The 27,344-nt window shown below is 43.0% G+C and overlaps 1 protein-coding gene across 5 annotated transcripts in view; it reads right to left on the reverse strand.

Moving 5' to 3' along the window:
• pcnt (pericentrin) overlaps positions 1–27,344 on the reverse strand; it is a 227,886-nt gene that overhangs the window by 159,403 nt on the left and 41,139 nt on the right. For all 5 annotated transcript variants that reach the window (XM_063051522.1, XM_063051521.1, XM_063051520.1 and 2 more), the window contains 4 exons: positions 26,172–26,346; positions 12,788–12,924; positions 11,937–12,048; positions 1,396–1,666 (listed from right to left, as the gene is read on the reverse strand). In XM_063051522.1, coding sequence (XP_062907592.1) covers positions 1,396–1,666; positions 11,937–12,048; positions 12,788–12,924; positions 26,172–26,346 — 695 coding nt within the window. The remainder of the gene's footprint in view (positions 1–1,395; positions 1,667–11,936; positions 12,049–12,787; positions 12,925–26,171; positions 26,347–27,344) is intronic.

A 27,344-nucleotide genomic window follows, 5' to 3' on the forward strand; every position in this document is an offset into this window, starting at 1 on the left:
CATTTTCCTTATCACTGATTACCTTTCACACAGTATGAACTTCATTACCAAGACCACCAATTTCTGACTCTGTTCCGATGTTGCCATGATCCATGCTTTCATCAGTTTATTTGTTAAATTGGTCATCCATGCCATTACATATGCACAGAGCAAGATTGTCAATGGAATAGCAGGATTAGACATTTTTACCGGATCACCTTAACCATGATACATGCTAAGCAACTTACTGCGCCCACTGAAATTTAATTTCACAAAATATATTATTCTACACTCAAAGTTAAAATCCATCAGCCATTCCTTGGTCCATTTTCCCCAGTTGATCCAGATCCTGTTTAACCTTTGACAACCTTCTTCACTCTTCGGTATACCACCAATTTTGGTGCCATCTACTAACTAATCATGCCAGCTATGTTTTCATCTAAATTACTAATATACATGACAAACAGTGCATTCAACACTGATCCTTCCAGCACACCGCTGGGCACAGGCTTCCAATCTGAAAAACAACAATACCAGCCATTCTTCCACCAAGCAAATTCTGCATTGCAATCTCAGCTTCTGGACCAGCCTACCACGCGAGGCCTTGTCAGAAGCCTTACTATAAAGTTCATGTAGACATTTACAGCCCTGCTTTTGTCGTTCCTCTTGGTCACCTCTTCAAAAAAAAACAACACAATTTCACAAGACATGATTTCTCATGCACAAAGCTATGTTGACTATCCCTAATCAGTCTCCACCTTTCCACTCCCATCTCCTAAAATCCCCTCCAGTAACGTTCCCACCATTAATGATAGTCTCACTAACCTGTAGTTCCCTGTATTGGCCTTGTAGCCCTTTTTAAACCAAGTCACAACATTCATCACCCTCCAGTCTTCTAGCACCTCCCTCATGGCAAAGGAAGGTACAAAACTTTCTGTCAGATTCCCTGCAATTTCTTCCCTTGCTTCCTGAAACATCCCCAGATACACTTGGTTGGGACTTGCAACTTATCTACCTTTAGGTACCTCAACATCACCAGCACCTCCTCTTTCATAATGTTGGCACGTTTCAAGCTATAATTGCCTTCCAACCCGGAGTTCCTTAGCTTCCATGGCTTTCTCCTCCAAGTGTGCTGCACCTGTCATCTGAGCTCATGACATTAACAAAAGAATTAGTTTTCGATAAATAATAAGGTAACTGTTCCTACTCTGCAGTGATAGTCATAGAGAACTACAACATAGAAAAAAAGCCCTTTAGTCCATCTAGCCCATGCTGAACTTCACAGTACTTACAGCACTGCCTTCAAAATGATTGGCTGGTTTTCTCACCAAATTCATACAGAGGAATGCTTATTCAAAGTAAAGGCAACATCAAACTAGTTGAGTATGAAACAGAAACATAAAACTGTTGTCCTACCTTGGATCTGTGGTTTGATTTAGACTTAGGTCAGAGAGGTCAATGCCAAGAGGCAGTCTTGTGTCTTCCTGCAGGCGCTGTTCTAACTGTGCAACTTCCTCATCATTTTTCTCTTTCATCTCTTTCAGTTTTGCATCAAAGTAATTCTTTAACTCTTCCAGCTCACAAGCATGCTGCTTCTGGATTTGCTCCCTCTGTTCAGCGAATTCCTGCTTCAGAAGTTCCACATCTTCTGCACTGGATGTACAGGCCAGCAAATGTTGCTTGAACTCTAAAAGGAGTTAAAAATCTAAAATATCTTTTTCCATTTGTGATAAATACTGGATAAATAATTACAGTAACCATGCCCCCCCCCCAAAGTACCTGCCAGTAAATTGACCTAAGTTGCTCAAGATCAGTATGTTGCCTGTATCCCAGTTACAGGCCTCACCACAGCAATGTGGCTGTTCATGCTTTTCCAAATGCTTGCTTAGAAAATTATTTTCATAACATGAATTTCAATGTAAAATGCAAGCTCGAAATGTTACCAATTAAATTACTTTCCAAATACATGAAATCTTATTTAATCTCAGATCATGCACACAGCGGCATTAACCTGCCTTTTAATGCAAATATCTGATCAGCCAATCATATGACAGCATCTCAATGGATAAAAGCACGCAGACACAGTCAAGGGGCTCATTGCTAGTCAGATCAAACATCAGAATGGAGAAGAAATGTGATCCAAGTGACTTTGGCCATGGAATGATTGTTGGTGCAAGTTGGAGTGGTTTGAGTATCTCAGAAACCGCTGATCTGCTGGGATTTTTACACACAACAGTCTCTAGAGTTCACAGAGAATGGTGCAAGAAACAAAAAAAAAATCCAGTAAACTTAAGTTCTGAGGAGGAAAACACCCTGTTACTGAGAGATGTCAGAGGAGAATGGTCAGATTGGTTCAAGCTGACAGAAATTCAACGTTACACATTACGACAGTGATGTGCAGAAGACCATCTCTGAACGCACAACACATCAAACCTGAAGTGGATGGGCTACAGCAAAAGATGACACACATACACCCTGGAGCCAATTTATTTGGTACAGGAGGAGTCTAATTAGCCACTAAGTGTATTTGTCACACTTAATGCAAGGCTGCCTTCCTTCAAATGGTTCCGGGACCCAGACTCAGACTTTATCTGGATTGTAAAGCCATTGTAAATACAGACCAATAAGTCCACCCAGCAGGGAAATTACTGGAAAAAATTAAGACATGACTCATCTACACTTGGGATGGTAAGGATTACTCCCAAAAGTAAGCAATAATTAGAAGAATATTTATGAGGGGAAGTCACCAAAAGGTAGAAATGTAATAAGGTTGGAACAATAAGTGATTTTAGCTTCGCTATTATTGACTCGGTCTGCCATGGTACTAAGGGATTAAATGGAGCAGAATTTAAATATGTCCAGGAAAGTTTTCACAAGCAATATATCAAGTACTCTACTATACATTCAACTTTCTCTTGAGAAATGAGGCTGTGGAAGAGAGAGCATTTTGGGACTATTAGCCAAATTCTATTAGCTTTAAACAGTTATGGAAAAAGATAGGACTGGTCATCAAATTAAATATATAAAATGGCAAATTAGGAAGACATTGAACAGAATCTTGCCAAGGTTGACTGAAAGAGGCTGTTTGCAGGCAAAGGGAAGTCTCACTATTAGGAGGCTTTAAACTTGAGAGTTCCTGTCAGAGTGAAAGGCAAGGCTGACATAACTAGTGAACCTTGGTTCATAAGGGCTAACCTTGGTTTTGGTGTGGAAAAAGGCTTATATCAGGTATAGGCAGCTGCCATCAAGTAAATCCCTTTTAGCATAAGGAATGTAGTACACTAGAGGAGGAAGTCAGGAAGGCAAAAGGAAGCCATGAGATATGGGCAAGATCTTAAAGAAAGACATGAAAGCCCAAAGAGGGGCAATGATACCCTGGAGCATATCAGCATTATGGAGGGGGTGATGTTGAAAGCCTTGAAACGTACAAAGTGAATACATTTCTAATGCCTGACCAGATGTGATGGGAAGCAAGAGACGAAATACTGGGGCCCAGGAAAGTTTATTCTATCTCCATCAGCCACAGGTGAGCAACCATAATAGTGGATTATGGCTACTGTTGTACCTTATTTTAAAAAGCCAGTAGCAATAAGCTAGGAAGATAGTCTCATGAGGATTACATGTCTGACAGGAAAGTTACTGGAAGGGATTCTAAGAGACTTAAGTTATCTACATTTCAAAATGTAAAGGCTGATTACAGGTAGTCAGCATGGTTCTATGCAAGGGAAATAATGCCTCACAAATTTGATTGAGTTTTTCCAAAGAGGTGACCAAGAGGATTTATGAAGTCAGGGTAGTAGATATCATCTACATGGACTTTAGCAAAGCTTTGATGAAGATCCCCATGGTAGGCTGATCTGGTCAAAGTGTGGGCTTCGGTGAACTCCAGGTTTTGGTCAAGAGGGCGAACAGCAATAGGGTAAGGCAAGACAAGAGTTCTCCTTTTCTTTGGTCCACTAGTTGTTGAAGGGGCAGTAATGACAGTCAGTGGTATGCTCCTCATGAGATATGGGTGATGATGACTATGCTTGCAGCATGTCCAACTACTGGTTCTCTGTTGGAGCAAGACGTGGACTTTATCTCCAGCATACAGGAGGCAGAGGGAGTTACAGATAGAAGTTTCAGGGAGACAATTATAACCCCTTTCAAACAAAAATACCTCATTGGATACTGTTGGGGGCAGAGCCTCTTCAAAGAGAATTACAACAGTTGCCAGATCAGTGGCACCATGACTGGCTCTGTTACCCAGCAGTGAAGGTCAGAGACGATCAAAAGCTCTAGTCACAGGCACTGACAGCCATTCCTGTGGCTGCAAACAAGACTCCAGGATGGTGCACTGCCTCCAGATACCAGGGCCATGGACGTCTCTGAGCAGGCACAGGGCTTTCTGAAAAGGGAGTAAGAGCAACCAGAGGTTGAGATTTATATTGGTACTAACACAGGCAGGGAGAAAAAGACAATGCAGTAAAGAAGTTAAACAGCAGGGTCTCTCGGGTGTTATGTCAGGATTACTTAAAGTTCAAAGTAAATTTATATGTGTATGTCACCATATACTACCCTGAGATGCATTTTGTTGCAGGCATTATGTAATGGGACTGTAATATATTTATTTCAAGTAATATTAGGGATAACATAGATGAACTTAGCACCTGGATTGGTACATGAACTGCAATGCTTTGGCCATTAAGAAAGATTTGACTGAGAGTACAGCAAAACTCACAGCTCAGCATTCCAGAATTTCAATGTTTCAGATACAAGAGAGGTGGGTAAATTGCACAAATGATTAGAGAGAATGTCATGGTGACACTTAAGAGATAACATCCATGAGGGTTCATCCATTGAAGCAGTATGTGTCATCACCATGATAGGCTTTCCCACAGCCAGAAGATATGAAAACAGATACACAGACATGTGCGAAGATGCAAAGGTTACAGGGTTGTTAAAGCGGGTGACTTCAATTCTCCAATATCGACTGAGACTCCCCTTGTACCAGAGGCTCAGATAGGGCGGAATATGCAATGGTTGAAAGGTCCCACCAAGGAAGGGACCATACCAGACCTAAATTTGAAAATAACCTCAGCCAGATGATCAGATTTTCAGTGGAAGAATATTTTGATAACAGTGATCGTAACTCGATACATGTTCATATAGATTGGCTCTCAGGAAGTAAATGCTCAGTTGGGGAAGGAGTGGTATTGGGCAGACACTGAGTGACATAGAATGGGAGCAAGTCTACAACTAAAGGCCAGCTGGTGAGAATTCAGGATCAACATGTACCTGTGAGAGTGAAAGATTAGGATGGCAAAGTTTGGGAGCCTTGAAAGAGAGAAGATGAAAACTGAGCCAAAAAAATTTTTCTAAGCATATGGGCTTAAAAGGTATATAAAAGGGAGGAGGAAAGAGCATAAACAGAAGTAGGGGAGATAAAAGAGGCCATGAAATGTCTTTGGCAAATAGGATTACAGAGCATACCAAGGTATTTTTATAAATATATAGATATGGAAAGGTAGATCTTCTCAAGAAAAGAGGGAAATTATGTATGGAGACACAGAAAATGGGCAACTTTATAATGGTGAGCATCTTCAAAAGTATTAAGGAGCCTGATAAGATCTATCCTAGGATACTGAGGGAAGGAAGGGAGGAGATTGCTGGAGTTCGTATGGGGGGGGGGCAACCTTACAGAAGTGCTTAGAATTATGAGAGGCATAGATAGTGGATAAAATCGGGTTTTTTTCCTCCATAAACTAAGTCCAAAACTCGGGGGCCTACTGCAAGTTTAGGGTGATAGGGATAAATTTAATAGCGACATGGGGGCAACATTTTCCACAAAGACAGTGAAGTATACAGACTGAGTTGTCAGATGAAGCGGTCGAGTCAAATAAAATAATATCATTTAAAAATCACTTGGATAGGTACATGCAGGGGCAAGGATTGTAAGGATATGGGCTACATGGAAGAAATTGGGACTAGTTAGTTGGGCACCATGGTCAGCATGGAATTGCTGAGCTGAAGGGCCTATATCTATGTTGTACTGTTCCATGACTATGTGTAATACTAGAGGGTATACATTTAAGGTGATGGGGGAGTAAGTTCAAAGGAGTCACATCGGGCAAGCATTTTGTTTTAAACACAGAGCGGTGGGTATCTCAAATACACTGCCGGGATGGTAATAGAAGGAAATGCAACAGAGGCATTTAAGAGGTTCTTAGACAGGCACGTGAATATAGAGTGAATGGAGGGATATGAACACTGTCGGCCAACGTGACTAGTTTAGTTAGGCATTTAATCACGTTTGACACAATACTGTGGGCTGCAGGACCTGCTCCTGAGTTGTATATTCTATGTTCCATTGTTACTCATAATCAATCCAAAATTCCAGACAAACTGTAACTGACCACCTGCAGCCATGCAACCTATGACAACAGCAGAATTATCTTTGTTTCTAAAAATAAACAACAATTAAGGACTTGGTACCCTGCCTCATGAAGGCCTTGACCTACATGCTTTCTACAGATTACAAGCAGCCAAAAGGCGCAATCTTGCATCAAGGTACAGCGTTTCGCTACCAGAAACTGAAAACTTTAAAAATTCTGATGCCATAGAACAGCACATTTTATAAGTATTGTCCGGATTATTTCCAACACCAGTTCACATTCAGTTTTAAAATGTGTGCCAATAACAAGAGGAAATGATGAACGCATAGTGGACAGAGTCTTTGCTAACTCATGTTGAAACAGGAGCATCTTCCTACAAGTTAAGGCTACAGCTATTAGTTATGCACCACATACAGGTTAGGGGTAATTTTCCACAGCAACACTGGGGATTCACAATGCAATAATTCTGCAAATTAATTTTAAATTTTCACTTGACCTGGCAAAAATTAATTTTGTACCAAGTGTTTCTCAGGAGTAAAAGCATATTTCAGATGGAAATCTGAAATAAATAGATGCAGGAAATGCTCAGCTTCTCAGCAAGTTGGGCACCAAGGTGGAGATACACCCCTACCAAAGGAGGTTTAAGGTGCTCCTTCCCTCTGCTAGTCTGCAGGTCACCCTTGGGCAAGGTGTAGCACCTGCTTAGCCTCTGATCAGGTTCACATGAAGCCATGGGAGCAGGTGGTGGATGGTCGTGTGAGCAGCTGGTACATTTCACAAGCAACACACATCAAAGTTGCTGGTAAACGCAGCAGGCCAGGCAGCATCTCTAGGAAGAGGTACAGTCGACGTTTCAGGCCGAGACCCTTCGTCAGGACTAACTGAAGGAAGAGTTAGTAAGAGATTTGAAAGTGAGAGGGGGAGGGGGAGATCCAAAATGATAGAAGACAGGAGGGGGGAGGGATGGAGCCAAGAGCTGGACAGGTGATTGGCAAAGGATCATGGGACAGGAGATCCAGGGAGAAAGACGGGGGGGGCGGGGGGAACAGAGGATGGGCAAGGGGTATAGTCAGAGGGACAGAGGGAGAAAAAGGAGAGTGAGAGAAAGAATGTATGTATAAAAATAAATAACGGATGGGGTACTAGGGGGAGGTGGGGCACTAGCGGAAGTTAGAGAAGTTGATGTTCATGCCATCAGGTTGGAGGCTACCCAGACGGAATATAAGGTGTTGTTCCTCCAACCTGAGTGTGGCTTCATCTTTACAGTAGAGGTGGCCGTGGATAGACATGTCAGAATGGGAATGGGATGTGGAATTAAAATGTGTGGCCACTGGGAGATCCTGCTTTCTCTGGCGGACAGGGCATAGGTGTTCAGCAAAGCAGTCTCCCAGTCTGCGTCAGGTCTCACCAATATATAGAAGGCCACATCGGGAGCACCGGACGCAGTATATCACCCCAGCCGACTCACAGGTGAAGTGTCGCCTCACCTGGAAGGACTGTCTGGGGCCCTGAATGGTGGTAAGGGAGGAAGTGTAAGGGCATGTGTAGCACTTGTTCCGCTTACAGGGATAAGTGCCAGGAGGGAGATCAGTGGGGAGGGACGGGAGGGACGAATGGACAAGGGAGTCGCGTAGGGAGCGATCCCTGCGGAAAGCAGAGAGAGGCGGGGAGGGAAAGATGTGCTTAGTGGTGGGATCCCATTGGAGTTGGCGGAAGTTGCGGAGAATAATATGTTGGACCCGGAGGCTGGTGGGGTGGTAGGTGAGGACCAAGGGAACCCTATTGTTAGTGGGGCGGCGGGAGGATGGAGTGAGAGCAGATGTGCGTGAAATGGGGGAGATGCGTTTGAGAGCAGAGTTGATAGTGGAGGAAGGGAAGCCCCTTTCTTTAAAAAAGGAGGACATCTCCCTTGTCCTGGAATGAAAAGCCTCATCCTGAGAGCAGATGCGGTGGAGACGGAGGAATTGCGAGAAGGGGATGGCATTTTTGCAAGAGGTAGGGTCCAGATAGCTGTGAGAGTCAGTAGGCTTATAGTAGACATCAGTCTCCAGAGATAGAGACAGAAAGATCTAGAAAGGGGAGGGAGGTGTCAGAAATGGACCAGGTAAACTTGAGGGCAGGGTGAAAGTTGGAGGCAAAGTTAATAAAGTCAACGAGCTCAGCATGCGTGCAGGAAGCAGCGCCAATGCAGTCGTCGATGTAGCGAAGGAAAAGTGGGGGACAGATACCAGAATAGGCACGGAACATAGATTGTTCCACAAAGCCAACAAAAAGGCAGGCATAGCTAGGACCCATACGGGTGCCCATGGCTACACCTTTAGTTTGGAGGAAGTGGGAGGAGCCAAAGGAGAAATTTTTAAGAGTAAGGACTAATTCCGCGAGACGGAGCAGAGTGGTGGTAGAGGGGAACTGATTGGGTCAACACTTTGCCTCTAACTTTCACCCTGCCCTCACATGCCCCTACACTTCCTCCCTTACCACCATTCAGGGCCCCAGACAGTCCTTCCAGGTGAGGCGACACTTCACCTGTGAGTCAGCTGGGGTGATGTACTGTATCCGGTGCTCCCGATGTGGCCTTCCATATATTGGCGAGACCCGACGCAGACTGCGAGACCGCTTTGCTGAACACCTACGCTCTGTCCGCCAGAGAAAGCAGGATCTCCCAGTGGCCACACATTTTAATTCCACATTCCATTCCTATTCTGACATGTCCATCCACGGCCTCCTCTACTGTAAAGATGAAGCCACACTCAGGTTGGAGGAACAACATCTTATATTCTGTCTGGGTAGCCTCCAACCTGATGGCATGAACATCAACTTCTCTAACTTCCGCTAGTGCCCCACCTCTCCCTAGTACCCCATCTGTTATTTATTTTTATACATACATTCTTTCTCTCACTCTCCTTTTTCTCCCTCTGTCCCTCTGACTATACCTCTTGCCCATCCTCTGTTCCCCCCCCACCGTCTTTCTCCCTGGATCTCCTGTCCCATGATCCTCTCATATCCCTTTCGCCAATCAGCTGTCCAACTCTTGGCTCCATCCCTCCCCCTCCTGTCTTCTCCTATCATTTTGGATCTCCCCCTCCCCCTCTCACTTTCAAATCTCTTACTAACTCTTCCTTCAGTTAGTCCTGACGAAGGGTCTCGGCCTGAAACGTCGACTGTACCTCTTCCTAGAGATGCTGCCTGGCCTGCTGCGTTTACCAGCAACTCTGATGTGTGTTGCTTGAATTTCCAGCATCTGCAGAATTCCTGTTGTTACATTTCACAAGTCCTGGTTATGTGACCACTGACACCAGGCAGACAATCTTTGAGAGTATTGATAATGGCTGGGGTTACCCATCTTGTAAAGACACTGCCCAGAAGGCAGCAATGGCAAACCACTTCTGTAGTAAAATTTGCCAAGATCATGATCAAAAGACCACGATCACCAATGTCATGCAACCTAGCACATAATAATGACGATGACTCAAGAAGTAAAGGCTGATATATACTTGTGTCAACTTGACGCCGTAAGTACGGCGTCAGCGCAAACCCTATGCAGAGCCTACATGGATCCGTACACCGTAGCCTGATGCGCACCTCTCCCAAAATATAACTATGCGTCGCAGCAACGCAGACCGCAACAACTGTGATCGGTCCGCCTGGTAGCATCGCATTTCCTCCTATGCTGCAATAGCTTCCCATTGGCCGACTGAAGGGCAGGGAAGGAACTCTGGCTGCAATGCTTTCCATAAAGCTTTACAGATCTCCGAAATTATGGAGGACACATTTCACTTTTACGAAAAAAGACGCTCGCTTTAAACTTGTTTACCCCAAGAAAGACTACCATGACCATGAAGCCTTGCATGGGCAGGTGTGTGCGCATGAATTGCATAGCAACGCACAAGTATAAATGCTCACAACACGCGTAGGCCATTTGCGTAGGTTACGGCGTCAAGTTGATACACAAGTATAAATCAGCCTTAATACTGCATCAATAGAGAGGGGGGAGAGAGAAAAAAAACTATCAATGGCTTAACAGCCTGATCTGCTAAATGTTTCCAGCATTTTTGTTTCTCACTCCCTTCACTTGTCCTCTAATTTTGGAACACTAACGTGCAAAACTTTTTTTTAAAAATTCATTTAATGAAATGTAGGCTCAATTTTCTTAGGTACACTATTGTGCAATTTTATCAGAAAATCAGCTAGTAAGTTGTTCCAGGCATCTTGGAAAACTTGCCACAGTTCTTCTGCATACCCTGGATGTCTCAATTGCTTCGGTCTCTCCAGGTAATCCCACACAGCCACGATGATGTTGAGATCAGAGCCCTGTGGAGAATATACCATCAGTTGCATAACTCCTTGGTCTTCTTTTTGCCGAAGATAGCTCTTTATGACTTCAGTTGTGTTTAGGGTCATTGTCCTGCTGCAGAATAAAGTTGAAATCAATCAGAGGCCTTCCCGATGGTATTGTGTGAGTGATGAGAATCTGCTTGTACTTCTAATCATTGAGGATTCCATTAATTCTGACCAGAGCACTTGCTGCCATTGTATATTAACCCAAGTCCTTATGTTTTGTGCATCACTGAGTCCCTTGCCTTTGCTGCCACTTCGAAGGAATGATGTTTTTTTTGGCAGCAACTCTTCAATGAAGACCACTTCTGACATGATTTCTCCGGACTGCATAGAGGGGTACACTTGGGTTCCAGTGGATTCTGAGAGTTCAGAGGTGATAACAGTTCTGAATTCTTGATGTTTTAAGGGACATCAGTTTGATATATCTTTCGTCTGCTGCACTCAGTTTCCGCGGCTGACCACTGCATTTCTGATCCTCGTTTCTGATCCATTTCTTTGCGCTTCTTCAGAAGAGCTTGGACAACATATCCTGAAATTCCTGTCTGAGGCAAAATTTCTGCTCAAGAGAGCCTTTGCTGATGCAGAATGACCACCTTGTGTCTTGTTGCTATGCTCACTCTTGCTATAGTGTAGGAATCAATGACTTGAAAGTTAAATCAGCCACACTCTCACCTCTTTGTTTGGATGCCCTTTGCCCAGTTTAACGCTTTCCACAGCAGTTTGTTTCGGTTATTCAATTTAGTTCATGAAACTCATTATGACATTGATCATTCGCACCTGTGTTATTTCTGTTTAATCATGCATTGGGCTATATACCTATAAAGTAATCAAGTTTTTATTTAAAAGTGATCTATGACTTAATAGTACCTTCTTTAATAAAATACAAAAATTTCTCAGTAACATTTAATTTCTTGGAAAACAAATGTTTAGAAAACTAAAATTTGCTCTTTTCTACCGACACATTAATGCACAGGCCAAAAAAAATAAGCATCTAAAACAGTTTATATTAAAAAAATCTAGGGTGCCCAAGACTTTTGCATAGTACTACACATCAAGCCTCATCAGTTAGGACATCAATGCCAAGTATTATTTCTCTATAGCACACCATGTGATGAATATATTCATCACCATGTGTATCTGCACTGACAAGAGTTTTTCTTTTATTACACGAAGATATTGTTGTACTTATTTAAAATTGCTGCCTCAGAACTCTTAATGAAATAGAAGCATACATGAAAGATTTACCACTTAGCTCTTCGCGATTGGCCTTCATACTCTCAAGCTGAGACCACAGGTGTTCAAGCTCTTGCTCCGAACGCAATTTAAATTCATCATAGGTCGCCTGCAATTTCACCATCTGTGAAGTAGTAGTCAGTGTTAGATCAGGAACTCCTGAGCTCCTTCATTGTACAGACCCACTTCAATAACAAACAGTTCTATGTTCTGAAATCTTGGACATTACACCAGATAATTAACAACTGTGATTTTAAATTTATGAAACTGGAGTTTTTTTCCCCCCAATGGCTGGAATAGTACTGTAGCTGGAAAGAGCAGTAACTGTACTTTCATTAAATTTTATGAATGAAATACCCTTTGGAGGGATCCACAATCTACAAATAGCTGGGGTGCCAAAATATTGTGTAAGAGCTTTGCATTTTCACTGCAACTGTACAAAAGTGATCTAAAGTGTTAGAAAGAGCACGATGCCATACAACAGGTCCTCAAAATACGGGAAATTAAGTTTTTGCAGTAAGTGAGAGAACAATATGTGGTTGGGCAGCATGAAGGGTTTCTAGGGACAAATACAGAAATAAATCGAAATAGCATCAACTCTTGCATATCCTCCTCTGGATCTTTAAGGCATGGCAATTCTGACATCTTCCACTACTCCCACAACCGAAAAAAGGTGATATGTCCTTCAACCCCAAGCATGCATCTTCTGCTAGCATGATACAGAAGGAAATAATGAAAACTATTGATCCAAAACCAAAATACAGCACATAATGTAAACCTAAAACAATTAACAAAACAATTCCAGAAATAGTAGCAGGTCAGGAAATGAATGTATTATCCCAAAGATAATCAGTTCAACTCACCTCTGCACAGTGGTCCTTTTCTTTTTCATCAGACTCTCTCATCAACTCCTCCCGTTTCTGCTCGTAATCCTTTTGAACTTGTTCCTGAAGCTTTGCTAAATTCATCTGGCAAAGACTCTCCAAATTCTCACACTCATCTACAAAGAAGATATGGAAATCTTCAGTTTTGAAACAGAAATGGTTTCTGAGGTAATAAAAATAAAAAGTACTGGAAGCACTCAGTAGCTTTGGCAGTATTTGTGGAGTTAATTACTCTCAAGGTTTTAAATCCCTCCCTGTTTGATCAAACGTTGCAGGGGTACAGTAGTATACAGGTTAGCATAACGCTGTTACAGCACCAACAACCCAAGTTCAGTTCCCACCATCGCTGCAAGGTGTTTATATGTTCTCCCCGTGGCCATGAGGATTTCCTCCTCCAGTTCCACATCTTCCCACATTCCAAAAAAGTATGGACTGGTAGGTTAATTGGTCACATGTGTGTAAAGCACTTGTTACCATGCTGTATCTCTAAATAAAATAAAATTTAGAGCCAGTGAATCCCCAAAAGATGCACTACACCCACCTGTCATTAATTAGATTGTCATCTTTTAAACACCCAACATACACCCTAGTCACATAGCTCCAAATGTCTGTGTGAAATGGAAGGCAATTTTGCATGTACAAAATAGTTTCAAATTGTAAATTGGCAGTCTCCCATCAAGCAAGCACATACTTCACTAATAATATAATATCCACTGAGACCAAATTCTCACAATCAGCCAAAATTACAACATCAAAAGGATAGAACATTCTCAAGTGATCTCATTGAAACTTATCGAATACTGAAAGGCCAAGAGTGGACATGAAGAGGATGTTTCCTATAGTGGGGAAGGCTAGGACCAGAGGGCATAACCTCAGAATAAAAGGACGTCACATTAGAACAGAGATGAGAAGGAATTTCTTTAGTAAGAGGATGGTTAATCTGTGGAATTCATTGCCACAGACAACTGTGGAGGACAATTCATTGGGTATATTTAAAGCTGAGGCAGATAGGTACTTGATTAGCAAGGGTGTCAAAGGTTAAGGGAGAGGTAGGAGAATAGGGTTGAGAGCGATAATAAATCAAATACAATGGAATGGAGGAGTAGACTCAATGGGACAAATATCCTAATTCTGCTCCCATGTCTTCCAGCTTTATGATTAATAGGATAGTTGGCTAAAGGTAAAAGTAACAAAGTGTTTATCAGTGAAGTGCCTTAGCCTGAAATGTCCACTGTATGCATTTCTATATGTGCTGTCTGATCCACTGAGTTCTTCCAACATTGACTTTCAACATCTGCAGAATCTCTTTCATATGCTCCCCCTCATGTTCCTCTTACATTTTCACCTTTCATGCTTAACACAAGACCTCTAGAATCACCTAACCTCAGTAGAAAAACCTGCTTGCATTTACCTCATCCATACCCCACAATTTTATATACCTTAATCAGGTTTCCCCTCATTCTCCTATGTTCTAGGGAATGAAGTCCTAACCCATTGAACCTTTTTTTAAAAAAATATACAACTTAGGTCCTCAAGTCCTGGCAACATGCTTGTAAATTTTCTCCGCACTCTTTTAATCTTATTGACATCTCTCGTGTAGGTAGGTGTCTAGAACTGCACACAATACTCCAAATTAAGCCACACCAACATCTTATGCAACTTCAAAATAACATCCCAATTCTTGTACTCAATACTTTGAATTACAAAGGCTAATGTGCCAAAAGCTTTTTTTGTGACCTGATCTCTGTGATCCACAAATTTACTGATCGAGTTTACTACATTATCATCCAGATAACTGATATAGATGACTAAAAAGGACCCAACACCAATTCCTGTGGCACACCACTAGACACAGGCCTCCAGTCAGAGGCAACCATGTACTACCTCTTTCTAACTTCTCCCACGAGGCCAATGACTAATCCAATTTACAACCTCATAGAAACCATAGAAAAACTACAGCATAGAAACAGGCCTTTTGGCCTTTCTTGACTGTGCCGAACCATTTTCTGCCTCGTCCCACTGACTTGCACACGGACCATATCCCTCCATACACCTGTCCAATTTATTCTTAAATGTTAAAAAAAGAACCCGCATTTACCACCTCATCTGGCAGCTCATTCCATACTCCCACCACTCTCTGTGTGAAGAAGCCCCCCTAATGTTCCCTTTAAACTTTTCCCCCCTTACCCTTAACCCATGTTCTCTGGTTTTTTTCTCCACTTGCCTCAGTGGAAAAAGCCTGCTTGCATTCACTCTATCTATACCCATCATAATTTTATATACCTCTATCAAATCTCCCCTCATTCTTCTACGCTCCAGGGAATAAAGTCCTAACCTATTCAACCCTTCTCTGTAACTGAGTTTCTCAAGTCCTGGCAACATCCTTGTAAACCTTCTCTGCACTCTTTCAACCTTATTTATATCCTTCCTGTAATTTGGTGACCAAAACTGAACACAATACTCCAGATTCGGCCTCACCAATGCCTTATACAACCTCATCATAACATTCCAGCTCTTACACTCAATACTTTGATTAATAAAGGCCAATATACCAAAAGCTCTCTTTATGACCCTATCTACCTGTGACGCCACTTTTAGGGAATTTTGTATCTGTATTCCCAGATCCCTCTGTTCCACAGCACTCCTCAGTGCCTTACCATTAACCCTGTATGTTCTACCTTGGTTTGTCCTTCCAACGTGCAATACCTCACACTTGTCTGTATTAAACTCCATCTGCCATTTTTCAGCCCATTTTTCCAGCTGGTCCAAGTCCCTCTGCAGGCTCTGAAAACCTTCCTCACTGTCTACTGCACCTCCAATCTTTGTATCATCAGCAAATTTGCTTAACCAATTTACCACATTATCATCCAGATCATTAATATAGATGACAAATAACAATGGACCCAGCACTGATCCCTGTGGCACACCACTAGTCACAGGCCTCTACTCGGAGAAGCAATTCTCTACTACCACTCTTTGGCTTCTTCCATTGAGCCAATGTCTAATCCACTTTACCACCTCTCCATGTATACCTAGCGACTGAATTTTCCTAACGAACCTCTCATGTGGGACCTTGTCAAAGGCCTTACTGAAGTCCATGTAGACAATATCCACTGCCTTCCCTTCATCCATTTTCCTGGTAACCTCCTCGAAAAACTCCAATAGATTTGTCAAACATGACCTACCACGCACAAAGCCATGTTGACTCTCCGTAATAAGTCCCTGTCTATCCAAATGCTTGTAGATTCTGTCTCTTAGTACTCCCTCCAATAACATACCTATGACCGACGTTAAACTTACCGGCCTATAATTTCCCGGATTACTTTTCGATCCTTTTTTAAACAACGGAACAACATGAGCCACTCTCCAAACCTCCGGCACCTCACTTGTAGACAGCGACATTTTAAATATTTCTGCCAGGGCCCCTGCAATTTCAACACTAGTCTCCTTCAAGGTCCGAGGGAACACCCTGTCAGGTCCCGGGGATTTATCCACTTTAATTTTCCTCAAGACAGCAAGCAACTCCGCCTTTACACGACCAAAACATATGTGTCAATGTAGCTATCTCAGTTTTACATCTATCACACTATTAACATTTGGAAATGTTTTAGACAGTCTCTCCTTTGTCAAATAATAACGATGTATAATTTTAAACTGAATCAAAGAATGACTGGCGCAAATCGAAGAAGAGTTAACCAACTTCAAAATTCGCAACCAATCCTCTGTTATCAAGGTCATGTTAAGCTCTCTTTCCCTAATGCAAAGATCATTGCGGGAGGCTCAGCAATCTCCTCCCTCACTTCCCACAGTAGCCTGGAGTACATCCGATCCGGTCCCAGTGACTTATCCAACTTGATGCTTTCCAAAACCTCCAGCACATCCTCTTTCTTAATATCTACATTCTCAAGGTTTTCAGTCTACTGCAAGTCATCCCTACAATCATCAAGATCCTTTTCCGTAGTGAATACTGAAGCAAAGTATTCATGAAGTACCTCCACGATTTCCTCCGATTCCATACACACATTTCCATTGTCACACTTGATTGGTCCTATTCTCTGACGTCTTATCCTCTTGCTCTTCACATACTTGTAGAATGCCTTGGGGTTTTCCTTAATCCTGTCGGCCAAGGCCTTCTCATGGCCCCTTCTGGCTCTCCTAATTTCATTCTTAAGCTCCTTCCTGCTAGCCTTACAATCTTCTAGGTTCATATCATTACCTAGTATTTTGAACCTTTCATAAGCTCTTCTTTTCTTCTTGACTAGATTTTCGTCGAGCACCTCCACTCCATCTGCCATAACATACAGGATCTCCCGGTAGCCACCCACTTCAATTCTGCTTCCCATTCCCATTCAGATATGTCCATACATGGCCTCCTCTACTGCCATGATGAGGCTAAACTCAGGCTGGAGGAGCAACACCTCATATACCGTCTAGGTAGTCTCCAGCCCCTTGGTATGAACATAGAATTCTCCAACTTCCGGTAATTCCCTCTCCCTCCCTTTCCCTATCCCTATTTCACTCTGCCCCCTCCCCCAGCTGCCTTTCGCCTCCCTCATGGTTCCGCTTCCTTCTACGACCCATTGTGTTTTCCCCTATTCCTTCTTCACCTTTCCTGCCTATCACCTCTCTGCTTCCCCTCCCCCACCCCTTTATCTTTCCCCTTACTGGTTTTTCACCTGGAACCTACCAGCCTTCTCCTTCCCACCCTCCCCCCACCTTCTTTATAGGGCCTCTACCCCTTCCCTCTTCAGTCCTGACGAAGGGTTCCAGGCCGAAACGTTGACCGATCTCCTCCACAGATGCCGCCCGACCTGCTGAGTTTCTCCAGTGTGTTGTGAGTATTGCTTTGACCCCAGCATCTGCAGAGTATTTTGTGTTTAGATTTACAACAGCCTTTGTGTACCATGGATCTTGTATCCTACCATCCTTTCCATGTCTCATTGGAACGTACCTACTGAGAACGCCACACAAATATCCCCTAAACATTTGCCACATTTCTTCAGTACGTTTCCCTGAGAACATCTGTTTCCAATTTATGCTTCCAAGTTCCTGGCTGATAGCCTTATTGTTCCCTTTACTCCAATTAAACGTTTCCCTCACTTGTCTGATCCTATCTCTCTCCAATGCTATGGTAGAGGAGATAGAATTGTGATCACCATCTCCAAAATGCTCTCCCACTGAGAGACCTGACACCTGACTAGGTTCATTTCCCAATACCGGATGAACTACAGCCTCTCCTCTTGTCGGCTTATCTACATATTGTGTCAAGAAACCTTCTTGAACATACATAACAAACTCCACCCCATCTAAACCCCTCACTCTCGGGAGATGCCAATCAATATTTGGGAAATTAAGATCTCCTATCACATCAACCCTGTTATTATTACTCCTTTCAAGAAACTGTCTCCCTGTCTGCTCCTCGATGTCCCTGTTACTATTGGGTGGTCTATAAAACACACCCAGTAGAGTTATTGACTCCTTCTTGTTCCTAACTTCCACCCGCAGAGTCTCTGTAGACAACTTCTCCATGACTTCCTCCTTTTCTGCAGTCGTGACACTATCTCTGTTCAACAGTGCCATGCTCCCACCTCTTTTGCCTCCATCCCTATCCTTTCTGAAACATCTAAAGCCTGCACTTGAAGTAGCCATTCCTGCTCCTGCACCATCCAAGTCTCTGTAATGGCCAAAACATCATTGCTCCGAGTACTGATCCATGCTCTAAGCTCATCCACTTTATTCCTGATACTCTTCGTATTAAAATAGACACATCTTAAACCATCGGACTGAGCATGTCCCTTCTCTATCACCTGCCTATCCTCCCTTTCGCACTGTCTCCAAACTTTCTCTATTTGTGAGACAACCTCCCTTTTCTCCAACACTTCAGTTCCGTTCCCACCCCCCAGCAATTCTAGTTTAAACCCTCCCCTCATCTTGCATGCCAAGCGACTAAAACCTCTTAACCAACTTCCCATCCGGGATCTTGTCAAAGGCCTGCTAAAGTCTATGTAGACAACATCTACTACCCTGCCTTCATCAACTTTCCTGGTAACTTCCTCGAAAAACTCTACAAGATTGGGTGGACGCAATCTACCACGCACAAAGTAATGATAACCATCCCTAATCAGTTCCTGACTATCCAAATACTTGAATATTCAGAATCAGATTTATTATCACCGGCATGTGACATGAAATTTGTTAACGTAGCAGCAGCAATTCAATGCAATACATAATCTAGCAGAAAGAAAAAAAAACAATAAATAAAATAAAAATAAATAAACAAGTAAATCAATTAGGTATATTGAATAGATTAAAAAACGTGCAAAAACAGAAATACTGTAAAGTGAGACAGTGTCCGAAGATTCAATGTCCATTTAGGAATCGGACGGCAGAGGGGAAGAAGCTGTTCCTGAATCGCCAAGTGTGTGCCTTCAGGTTTCTGTACCTCCTACCTGATGGTAACAGTGAGAAAAGGGCTGGGTGATGTCCTTAATAATGGACGCTGACTTTCTGAGACACTGCTCCCTGAAGATGTCCTGCGTACTTCGTAGGCAAGTACCCAAAATGGAGCTGACTAGATTTACAACCCTCTGCAGCTTCTTTCGGTCCTGTGCAGTAGCCCCCTCCATACCAGACAGTGATGCAGCCTGTCAGAATGCTCTCCACGGTACAACTATAGAAGCTTTTGAGTGTATTTGTTGACATACCAAATCTCTTCAAACTCCTAATGAAGTATAGCCACTGTCTTGCCTTCTTTATAACTACATCAACATGTTGGGAACAGGTTAGGTCCTCAGAGGTCTTGACATCGAGGAACATGAAGCTGCTCACTCTCTCTACTTCTGATCTCTCTATGAGGATTGGTACGTGTTCCTTTGTCTTACCCTTCCTGAAGTCCACAATCAGCTCTTTCGTCTTACTGATGTTGAGTACCAGGTTGTTGCTGCAGTACCATTCCACTAGTTGGCATATCTCACTTCTGTACACCCTCTTATCACCACCTGAGATTCTACCAACAATGGTTGTATTGTCAGCAAATTTAAAGATGGTATTTGAGCTATGCCAAGCCACACAGTCATGTGTATATAGAGAGTAGAGCAGCGGGCTAAGCACACGCCCCTGAGGTGTGCCAGTGTTGATCGTAGGTGAGAAGGAGATGTTATCACCAATCCGCACAGACTGTGGTCTTCCAGGTAGGAAGTCGAGGATCCAACTGCAGACGGAGGTACAGAGGCCCGAGTTCTGCAACTTTTCAATCAGGAATGTGGGAATGATGGTATTAAATGCTGAGCTATAGTCAATGAACAGCATCCTGACCTAGGTGTTTGTGTTGTCCAGGTGGTCTAAAGCCGTGTGGACAGCCTTTGAGATTGCGTCTGCCATTGACCTGTTATGGCAATAGGCAAATTGCAATGGGTCCAGGTCCTTGCTAAGGCAGGAGTTCAGTCTAGTCATGACCAACCTCTCAAAGCATTTCATCACTGTCAATGTGAGTGCTACCGGGCGATAGTCATTAAGGCAGCCCACATTCTTCTTCTTCTTAGGCACTGGTATCATTGTTGCCTTTTTGAAGCAAGAGGGAACTTCCGCCAGTTGCAACAGGAGGTTGGAAGTATCCTTGAATACTCCCGCCAGTTGGTTGGCACAGGTTTTCAGAGCCTTACCAGGTACTCCATCGGGACCTTCCACCTTGCAAGGGTTCACTCTCTTTAAAGACAGTCTAACATCAGCCTCCTAGGCGGAGATCACAGGGTCATCAGGTGCAGCAGGGACCTTCACAGATGTAGTTGTGCTCTCCCTTTCAAAGCGTGCATAGAAGGCATTAAGTTCATCTGGTAGTGAAGCATCGCTGCCATTCATGCTATTGGGTTTCACTTTGTAGGAAGTAATGTCTGCAGACCCTGCCAGAGTTGCCATGCATCCAATGTTGCCTCCAACCTTGTTTGAAATTGTCTCTTCACCCTTGAAATAGCCCTCAGCAAATCATACCTGGTTTTCTGGTACAAGCCTGGGTTGCCAGGCTTGAATGCCACAGATCTAGCCTTCAGCAAATGACATATCTCTTGGTTCATCCACGGCTTTTGGTTTGAGAACAGTACAGCAAGTCTTTGTGGGCACACACTCATCCACACAGGTTTTAATGAAGTAACAACTACAGCGTACTTATCCAGGTTCGAATATGAATCCCTGAATACAGTCCAGTCCAATCTTTGAAAGCAGTCTTGTAGGCACTCCTGTGCCTCCCTTGTCCATACCTTCTTGGTCCTCACTGCTGGTACTGCAGTTTTCAGTCTCTGTCTATACTCAAGGAATAGAAGTACAGCAGATTATCAGACTTCCCGAAGTGAGGGCATGGAATAGCACGGCAGGAATTCTTGATGGCGGTGTAGCAATGGTTCAGTGTGCTGTTTCCTCTGGTATTGCAAGTGATCTGTTGATAGTTTTGCTTCATGATTTTACCATACTGGCCTGGTTAAAATCTCCCAAAACGATGGTGAAGGCATTAGGGTGCGCTATTTCATGCATGTTGATCCCATTATTCAGATCATCTAAAGCAGGGGTCCCCAACCTTTTGTGCACCGCGGACCAGTTTAATATCGACAATATTCTTGCGGACCTCGTGTGCGTTCAACAGTGGGCGTGACAGGGAATGAGGAAAGGTGCAGCTGATTCATATCGTTTCCTCACGGCCCGGTAGCACATACCGGGACCACTAATCAAAAGCCTGCTTGACATTGGCCTGAGGTGAAATGTAAACTGCTACCAAATTGACACCAGAGAACTCCTGTGGTAGGTAAAAAGGACGGCACTTTACTGCTAGATATTCCAGGTCTGCTGAGCAGAATTGGGACAGCATTGATATATTTGTGCACCAAGAAGAGTTGATCATGAGGCATACTCCTCCACCTCTGCTTTCGAGAGAGACTAGAGATCTATCCTGAAGGTGTATAGTAAACCCGTTGATCTGGATCGCTGCATCTGGTACGGAAGGGGTTAACCAGGATTCCAAGAAACAAAGGACACATGCGGTCCTAATGTCCCTCTGATTCAGCACTCTAGCTCTGAGAGCACCCATTTTATTCACCAGAGGCTGCACGTTAACCAGCAAGATAGTAGGCAGAGGGAGTTTAAAACCCTGTTTCCTGAAGCGTACCTGTAACCCAGACCTACTCCAGCACTGCCTCCGAGGTACCCTCCGTCGGCACTTCCAACCACCATCGGTGCTGCTGCCATCGGTTTTAAGCAGCGACAGTTTGTTCAAACATATCAAGATGTTTTTGTTGACTGTATTGACCTTGGAAGCAGTTGTGCTTTTTAGCTGTAACAGGCTGAAACTGGAATATTTAATTGTATGCCTTGAGAGTACTGCTGCTACTCGAGTCGCGCCTATGCGCCCCAGAAGTGATTGTCTGGTCCTTCAGAATACCTTCCAATAACTTACTCACCGCTGATGTCAGGCTCACCAGGCTTTAATTTCCTGGTTTATTTTTAAAGCCTTTCTTAAACAACATAACAGCATTAGCTATCTGTCAATCCTCCATCATCTTACCTGTGGCTAAGAACACTTTAAGTATCTCGTCTAGGGATCCTGCAATTTCTGCACCAGCCTTCCACCTGGTCCGAAGGAGCACCTTGGCCTTAGGGATTTTATCCATCCTAATTTTCCTCAAGACAGCAAACACATGCAGATTATAGAGGAGGCGGCGTTTGCTGTCACCTCTGTAACCTGCTTATGGTCCGTGACCTCACTGCTGCTTTGCTTCGCTTCTATAAACTCTGCGTCTGTCTCCCGAGTAAATACAGATGCAAAAAATCCATTCAAGGTCTACAGTTGTACAGCACAGAAACAAGCCCCACAGCCAATTATGTTCATGATTATATGCTTAAATGTTACAAGAATACCAGCCTTGACCAGGGTGTTAAAGATTCCAATCACTTTGCAAAAAAATTCTCCCCCCAGTTTCCCTCCAAATCCCTACTACTTCTATTAGAAACTCTTGGCAAAGAAACAAAAGAAAAAAATTCTTATTATCTACTCTCTATCTCCTATACAGGTTTCCCCCGCCATCCGAAGGTAGAGCGTTCCTATGAAACGGTTCGTAAGCCGAAATGTCGTAAAGCAAAGAAGCAATTACCATTTATTTACATGGGAAAATTCTGTGAGCGTTCACAGACGCAAAAGTAACCTACCAAATAATGCCAAATAACACCTAAAATAACAGTAACATAGTAAAAGCAGGAATGATATGATAAATACACAGCCAAGGTTTCTCACTCCAGGGAAAACAAAGCCAGCAATCCAATCTCTTCTTATAACTGAAATGTTCCAATCCAGGCAAAATCCTGATGAACCTCCTCTGCAGTGTTTTCAGATCAACAGCATCATTTCTACAAGGTGGTGACCAGAACTTCATCCCAGATATAGTCTAATCAATACTTTATAAAGATACAACATGACATCCCAGCTCTTTTAATCCATTCCCCACCAGAAAGCCAAGCATTCCATATATCTTATTCGTCATTCTATTTGTCCGTGTTTTTACCTTCAGGGGAATATGCCTATGAACCCAAGGCCCCTCCTTTCATCAATACGCTCTACTATTTAATGTAGATGTCTTCCCAACTTCTAACATACATCACTTGACGCTTGTCAATGTTAAATTCCGTCTGCAATTGCTCTAACATCCCAGCTGCCCTATATTATGCTATAACTCAAGACTTTCCTTCTCATTATCTGTAATACCACCAATTTCCATGACAAATGCAAACTTACGAATCGTACCTCATACATTCACCCCCAAGTCATTAACGTTTATCACATACATCAAGTCTGCCAACACTAACTGTTATGGTCCATCACCAGTCACAGACATCCATCAGAAAAATAGCATTCCACATCCAGTCTCCAAATTTTAGATTCAGTCAGCCCTCTTCCTTTGAAACCCGTAGGCTCTCATGTTTTGGATTTGCCTACCATGCAAGACTTATGTCTCACAAAATTTTCACGTAGATAATACCTACCATCAATATACTTAATTATACCTTCAAAACTCAGTGGAACACGACTTCCCATGAAACAAAGGCAAGCTGACTATCCCTAACTAATGTCCGTCTTAGAGCAAATAAATCCCATCTCAGAACTTTTTGTCAGTAATTTCCCCACTGTTGATGAGTTGTAGTTACCTGGCTTTTTCCTGTTGCTCTTCTTGAAGAATAAACTACACTTACTATCTTTCAGTCATCTGGTATCTCAGCTGTGGCCATCAAATGGATAAACATCTTCATTAAGGCCCAGCAACCGCCATCCTTCCCTCCCATAGCAGTCTGGCATAAACCTCATCAGGCTCTGGTGACTTACTGACATTTGGTTTCTCCACAACATCTGACAGCTCCTCCTGCTTAATGTTAACATCACCTAGAATATCACTGCCTTGTCCATGGGGACTCACCATATACCATGCTTCTCTCCTTTGTGAATATATTTTAAGACCTCACTTACATTTCCTGCTCCATCCACAAATTCCTCCTTTGGTCCTTCAGGGGACCCAAGCCTTTGCTGGTTACCCAATATACATACAAAATGCGTTAAAGATTAGTTTTTATTTGTCACATGTGCATCAAAACAAACAGCCAAATATGTCATTTTGCATCAACAACCAACACAGTCTGAGGATTGTGCTTGGGATAGTATCTGCCTTAGGGTGCTTCTTAATCTTACCAGTGACATTTGTTGGTCTCCCTTTGACTACCCTTTTTTTAAAAAAAAACAAAACTACTCTGCTGTACCCATCAGTCACCCATACCTGCTTCCTTTTACTTAGTCATCAAGCTGTCAAGCAGGGCTCCTTAATCTTGAAATCCTTGCCTTTCCATTTTACAAGAATAGAGTTTAGGGCTAATATTTTTCACTTTTAAAAGACTCCAAATTGTTAAATGCTGCTTCATCCACACCCAGCTGCTTTAAGCTTTGTCAAGTCCCGCCTTGTATTATTGAAATGCGCCTTCCCCCAATTAACTTTACGTCCGTATCCATTCCATGACTATCTTGACATTTGGAGAATGATGATCAAACAGGATGCTCCCCGCTGACATTTCCAACTGCCCAACCTCATTTCACAAGATTTATTCCAGTACAGCCCCTTTTCTAATGGCTCTATATATAGGCATCCGTTAGTCTCGTGAGACCATGGATTTGCGCCTTGGAAGGTTTCCAGGGCACTGGCCTGGGCAAGGTTGTATGGAAGACTGGCAGTTGCCCATGCTGCAAGTCTCCCCTCTCCACACCACCGATGTTGTCCAAGGGAAGGGCAAGGGCCAATACAGCTTGGCACCGATGTCGTCGCGAAGCAATGTTGTTCAAGGACACAACACTATATATTACCTCAAAAAATTGCACATGGATACATTTTACAAACTCCACCTCATCCAAACCCTCACACTAGGACAATCCCAGTCAATAATGGAGAAGTTAAAATTTCACACTTCTATAAACCTAGGTTCTTACACATCTCTGATTTGTCCATATATTTGCTCCTTCATCTTGTGCTGATTGCTTTCGGGCCTATAATATAACCCTAGTGGTGATCACCAAGGAATAATGAATGGTTAAGGCCCAAAACGTTGATGTTCATGTCCCTGACCTGCTGCGTTCCTCCAACTTCATGTGTCTGTTAATAAAGTGATCACTCTTATTTTTAGGTTCTCCCCAAAAACTTCATTTGAAGACCCTTCCAGGACATCCAATAACGTCCTCCATAATCAATATTGCAGTATCTCCTCCACTTTCACCAACCCGCTAACCAACCTCTACTAAAATAATCACACCTGAAACCTCTATAGCTTTGATTGTTGAACTGAGAATCCTGCCCTCTTTCAGCCACTTTTTTGTGCTTGCAATAACATTGTGTTCTCATGTGCCTATCAATGATCCACATTTATCAGTACTACCAGTCAGGCTCCTTGTATTGAAATATATGCAGTTTAGCACACCAGTCCTCCCACGTGCTTTATCACACCTCTATCTGGTCTACCTACTGGACTTACTTCATTTATCTTCTATATTTGTTCCATCTCTTTACCTGCTTTACTACCAATCTACACCCCACTTCCCTGCCAAATTTTTTAGAGCCTGAAAAATAGACAGCATGAGAGAAGAAACATTAGAAATATACTGGCTCATAGATACATACAGAACAGTAGCTTTCAAAGGAGACCTGGATAAATATTTGCGGGGCAGGAGAAGTGGAATCATAAATATTGAGAAAAGGCAAGGTTGGACCACTCTTTCATGTCACAGAGGAGACCGAATAGTCCAAATGATCCTTCCATCTGCAGTACTCAAAATTAATTGATAACTTATTCTTACTTTTCTCACACTTTTGGCATAATGCTTCTTCATTTTGGACAGCTTCCACTTGATTCTGTAGTTTCTCCACCTTGCTGATCCATTCTTCCAGCTCAGTTTGATGCTCTGTGGACATTGTCTCCTTCTGGTTCTCAAGGCGCTGCTTCATCTCTTCCTCCCACTCCTTTTCCATGCTCTGATGGAATACAAAGGCTATCATCAGTACAAATAAATGAAATCAGACCTGCAAAAGCTCTTGTGTTTTTTAGTATAATTTTTTTTGCACTCACCTACCAAGAGACCATATATAGCTTAAGCAAAACTGTTCATATTCTAGAACTAATATGGTATACCTTTATGGTTCTATCAAGAACTTTTAAAAGTTTACCTGGATAACAGGATTATAATCTTCAAGGTTTGTCCAAACCCTCCTTATAGCTAATACTACCAGGCCTGGACAACATCCTGGTGAGCCTCTCCAAAGTCTCCACATTCTTCATGTAACGTGGTGAGCAGGACTGCATAAAGTACTCCAACTCTAGCCTAAAAAAGGTTTACCATGCAGCCTACATGCTTTGCCATTTTCATGGACTTGCTCCACAAGAGCCCTCTGTACATCATGCTCCTAATGGTCCTATAGTAAATAGCCAATTTACTATTCAGGTCGACCTTTACTAATCCGACTACCTGTAATCCGGTTCCTTCGATAATCCGCACTGATTTCAAATTTTCCGCGCAACTATAATTTCAAATTTTCCGGGCACCGTACCAAACAATGCATTGTTTTGGTTGTGCTAGATCTGTTCACGTGTTGGCGCGCTCCTGTAAGCACAGACAGGTGACTCCTGCTTGTTTTCCTGCAGTTATTAATATCATTTGTGAGGCACGGTAGTTGCGCACTGCCCTCCGGCATCGCCCGGCCAGTGCTCTGTTCTCTTCTGCTTACGACCTCAGATCAGACGTGGTGACCTGCTGAATTTAAGCACATTACTAAGCAGAGGAAAAGAAACTAACAAGGATTCCCTCACTAACTGAGAGTACAATGTTGTCTTTGGGGTAACTGCAAGTCTGTGTCCTTGCTATCGCTTAGCTCATGCTTGAGTGCTGGTAGTGGGTGCTCTTTATTTTTTGCCTGGGGGGCGCTATTGTTGCTCACTGCCACTTACGCGCAGGAGGGAGGGGAGCGGGGGGGAA

Source organism: Mobula hypostoma, chromosome 6 (genome assembly GCF_963921235.1).
Source record: "Mobula hypostoma chromosome 6, sMobHyp1.1, whole genome shotgun sequence".
NCBI lineage: Eukaryota > Metazoa > Chordata > Chondrichthyes > Myliobatiformes > Myliobatidae > Mobula > Mobula hypostoma.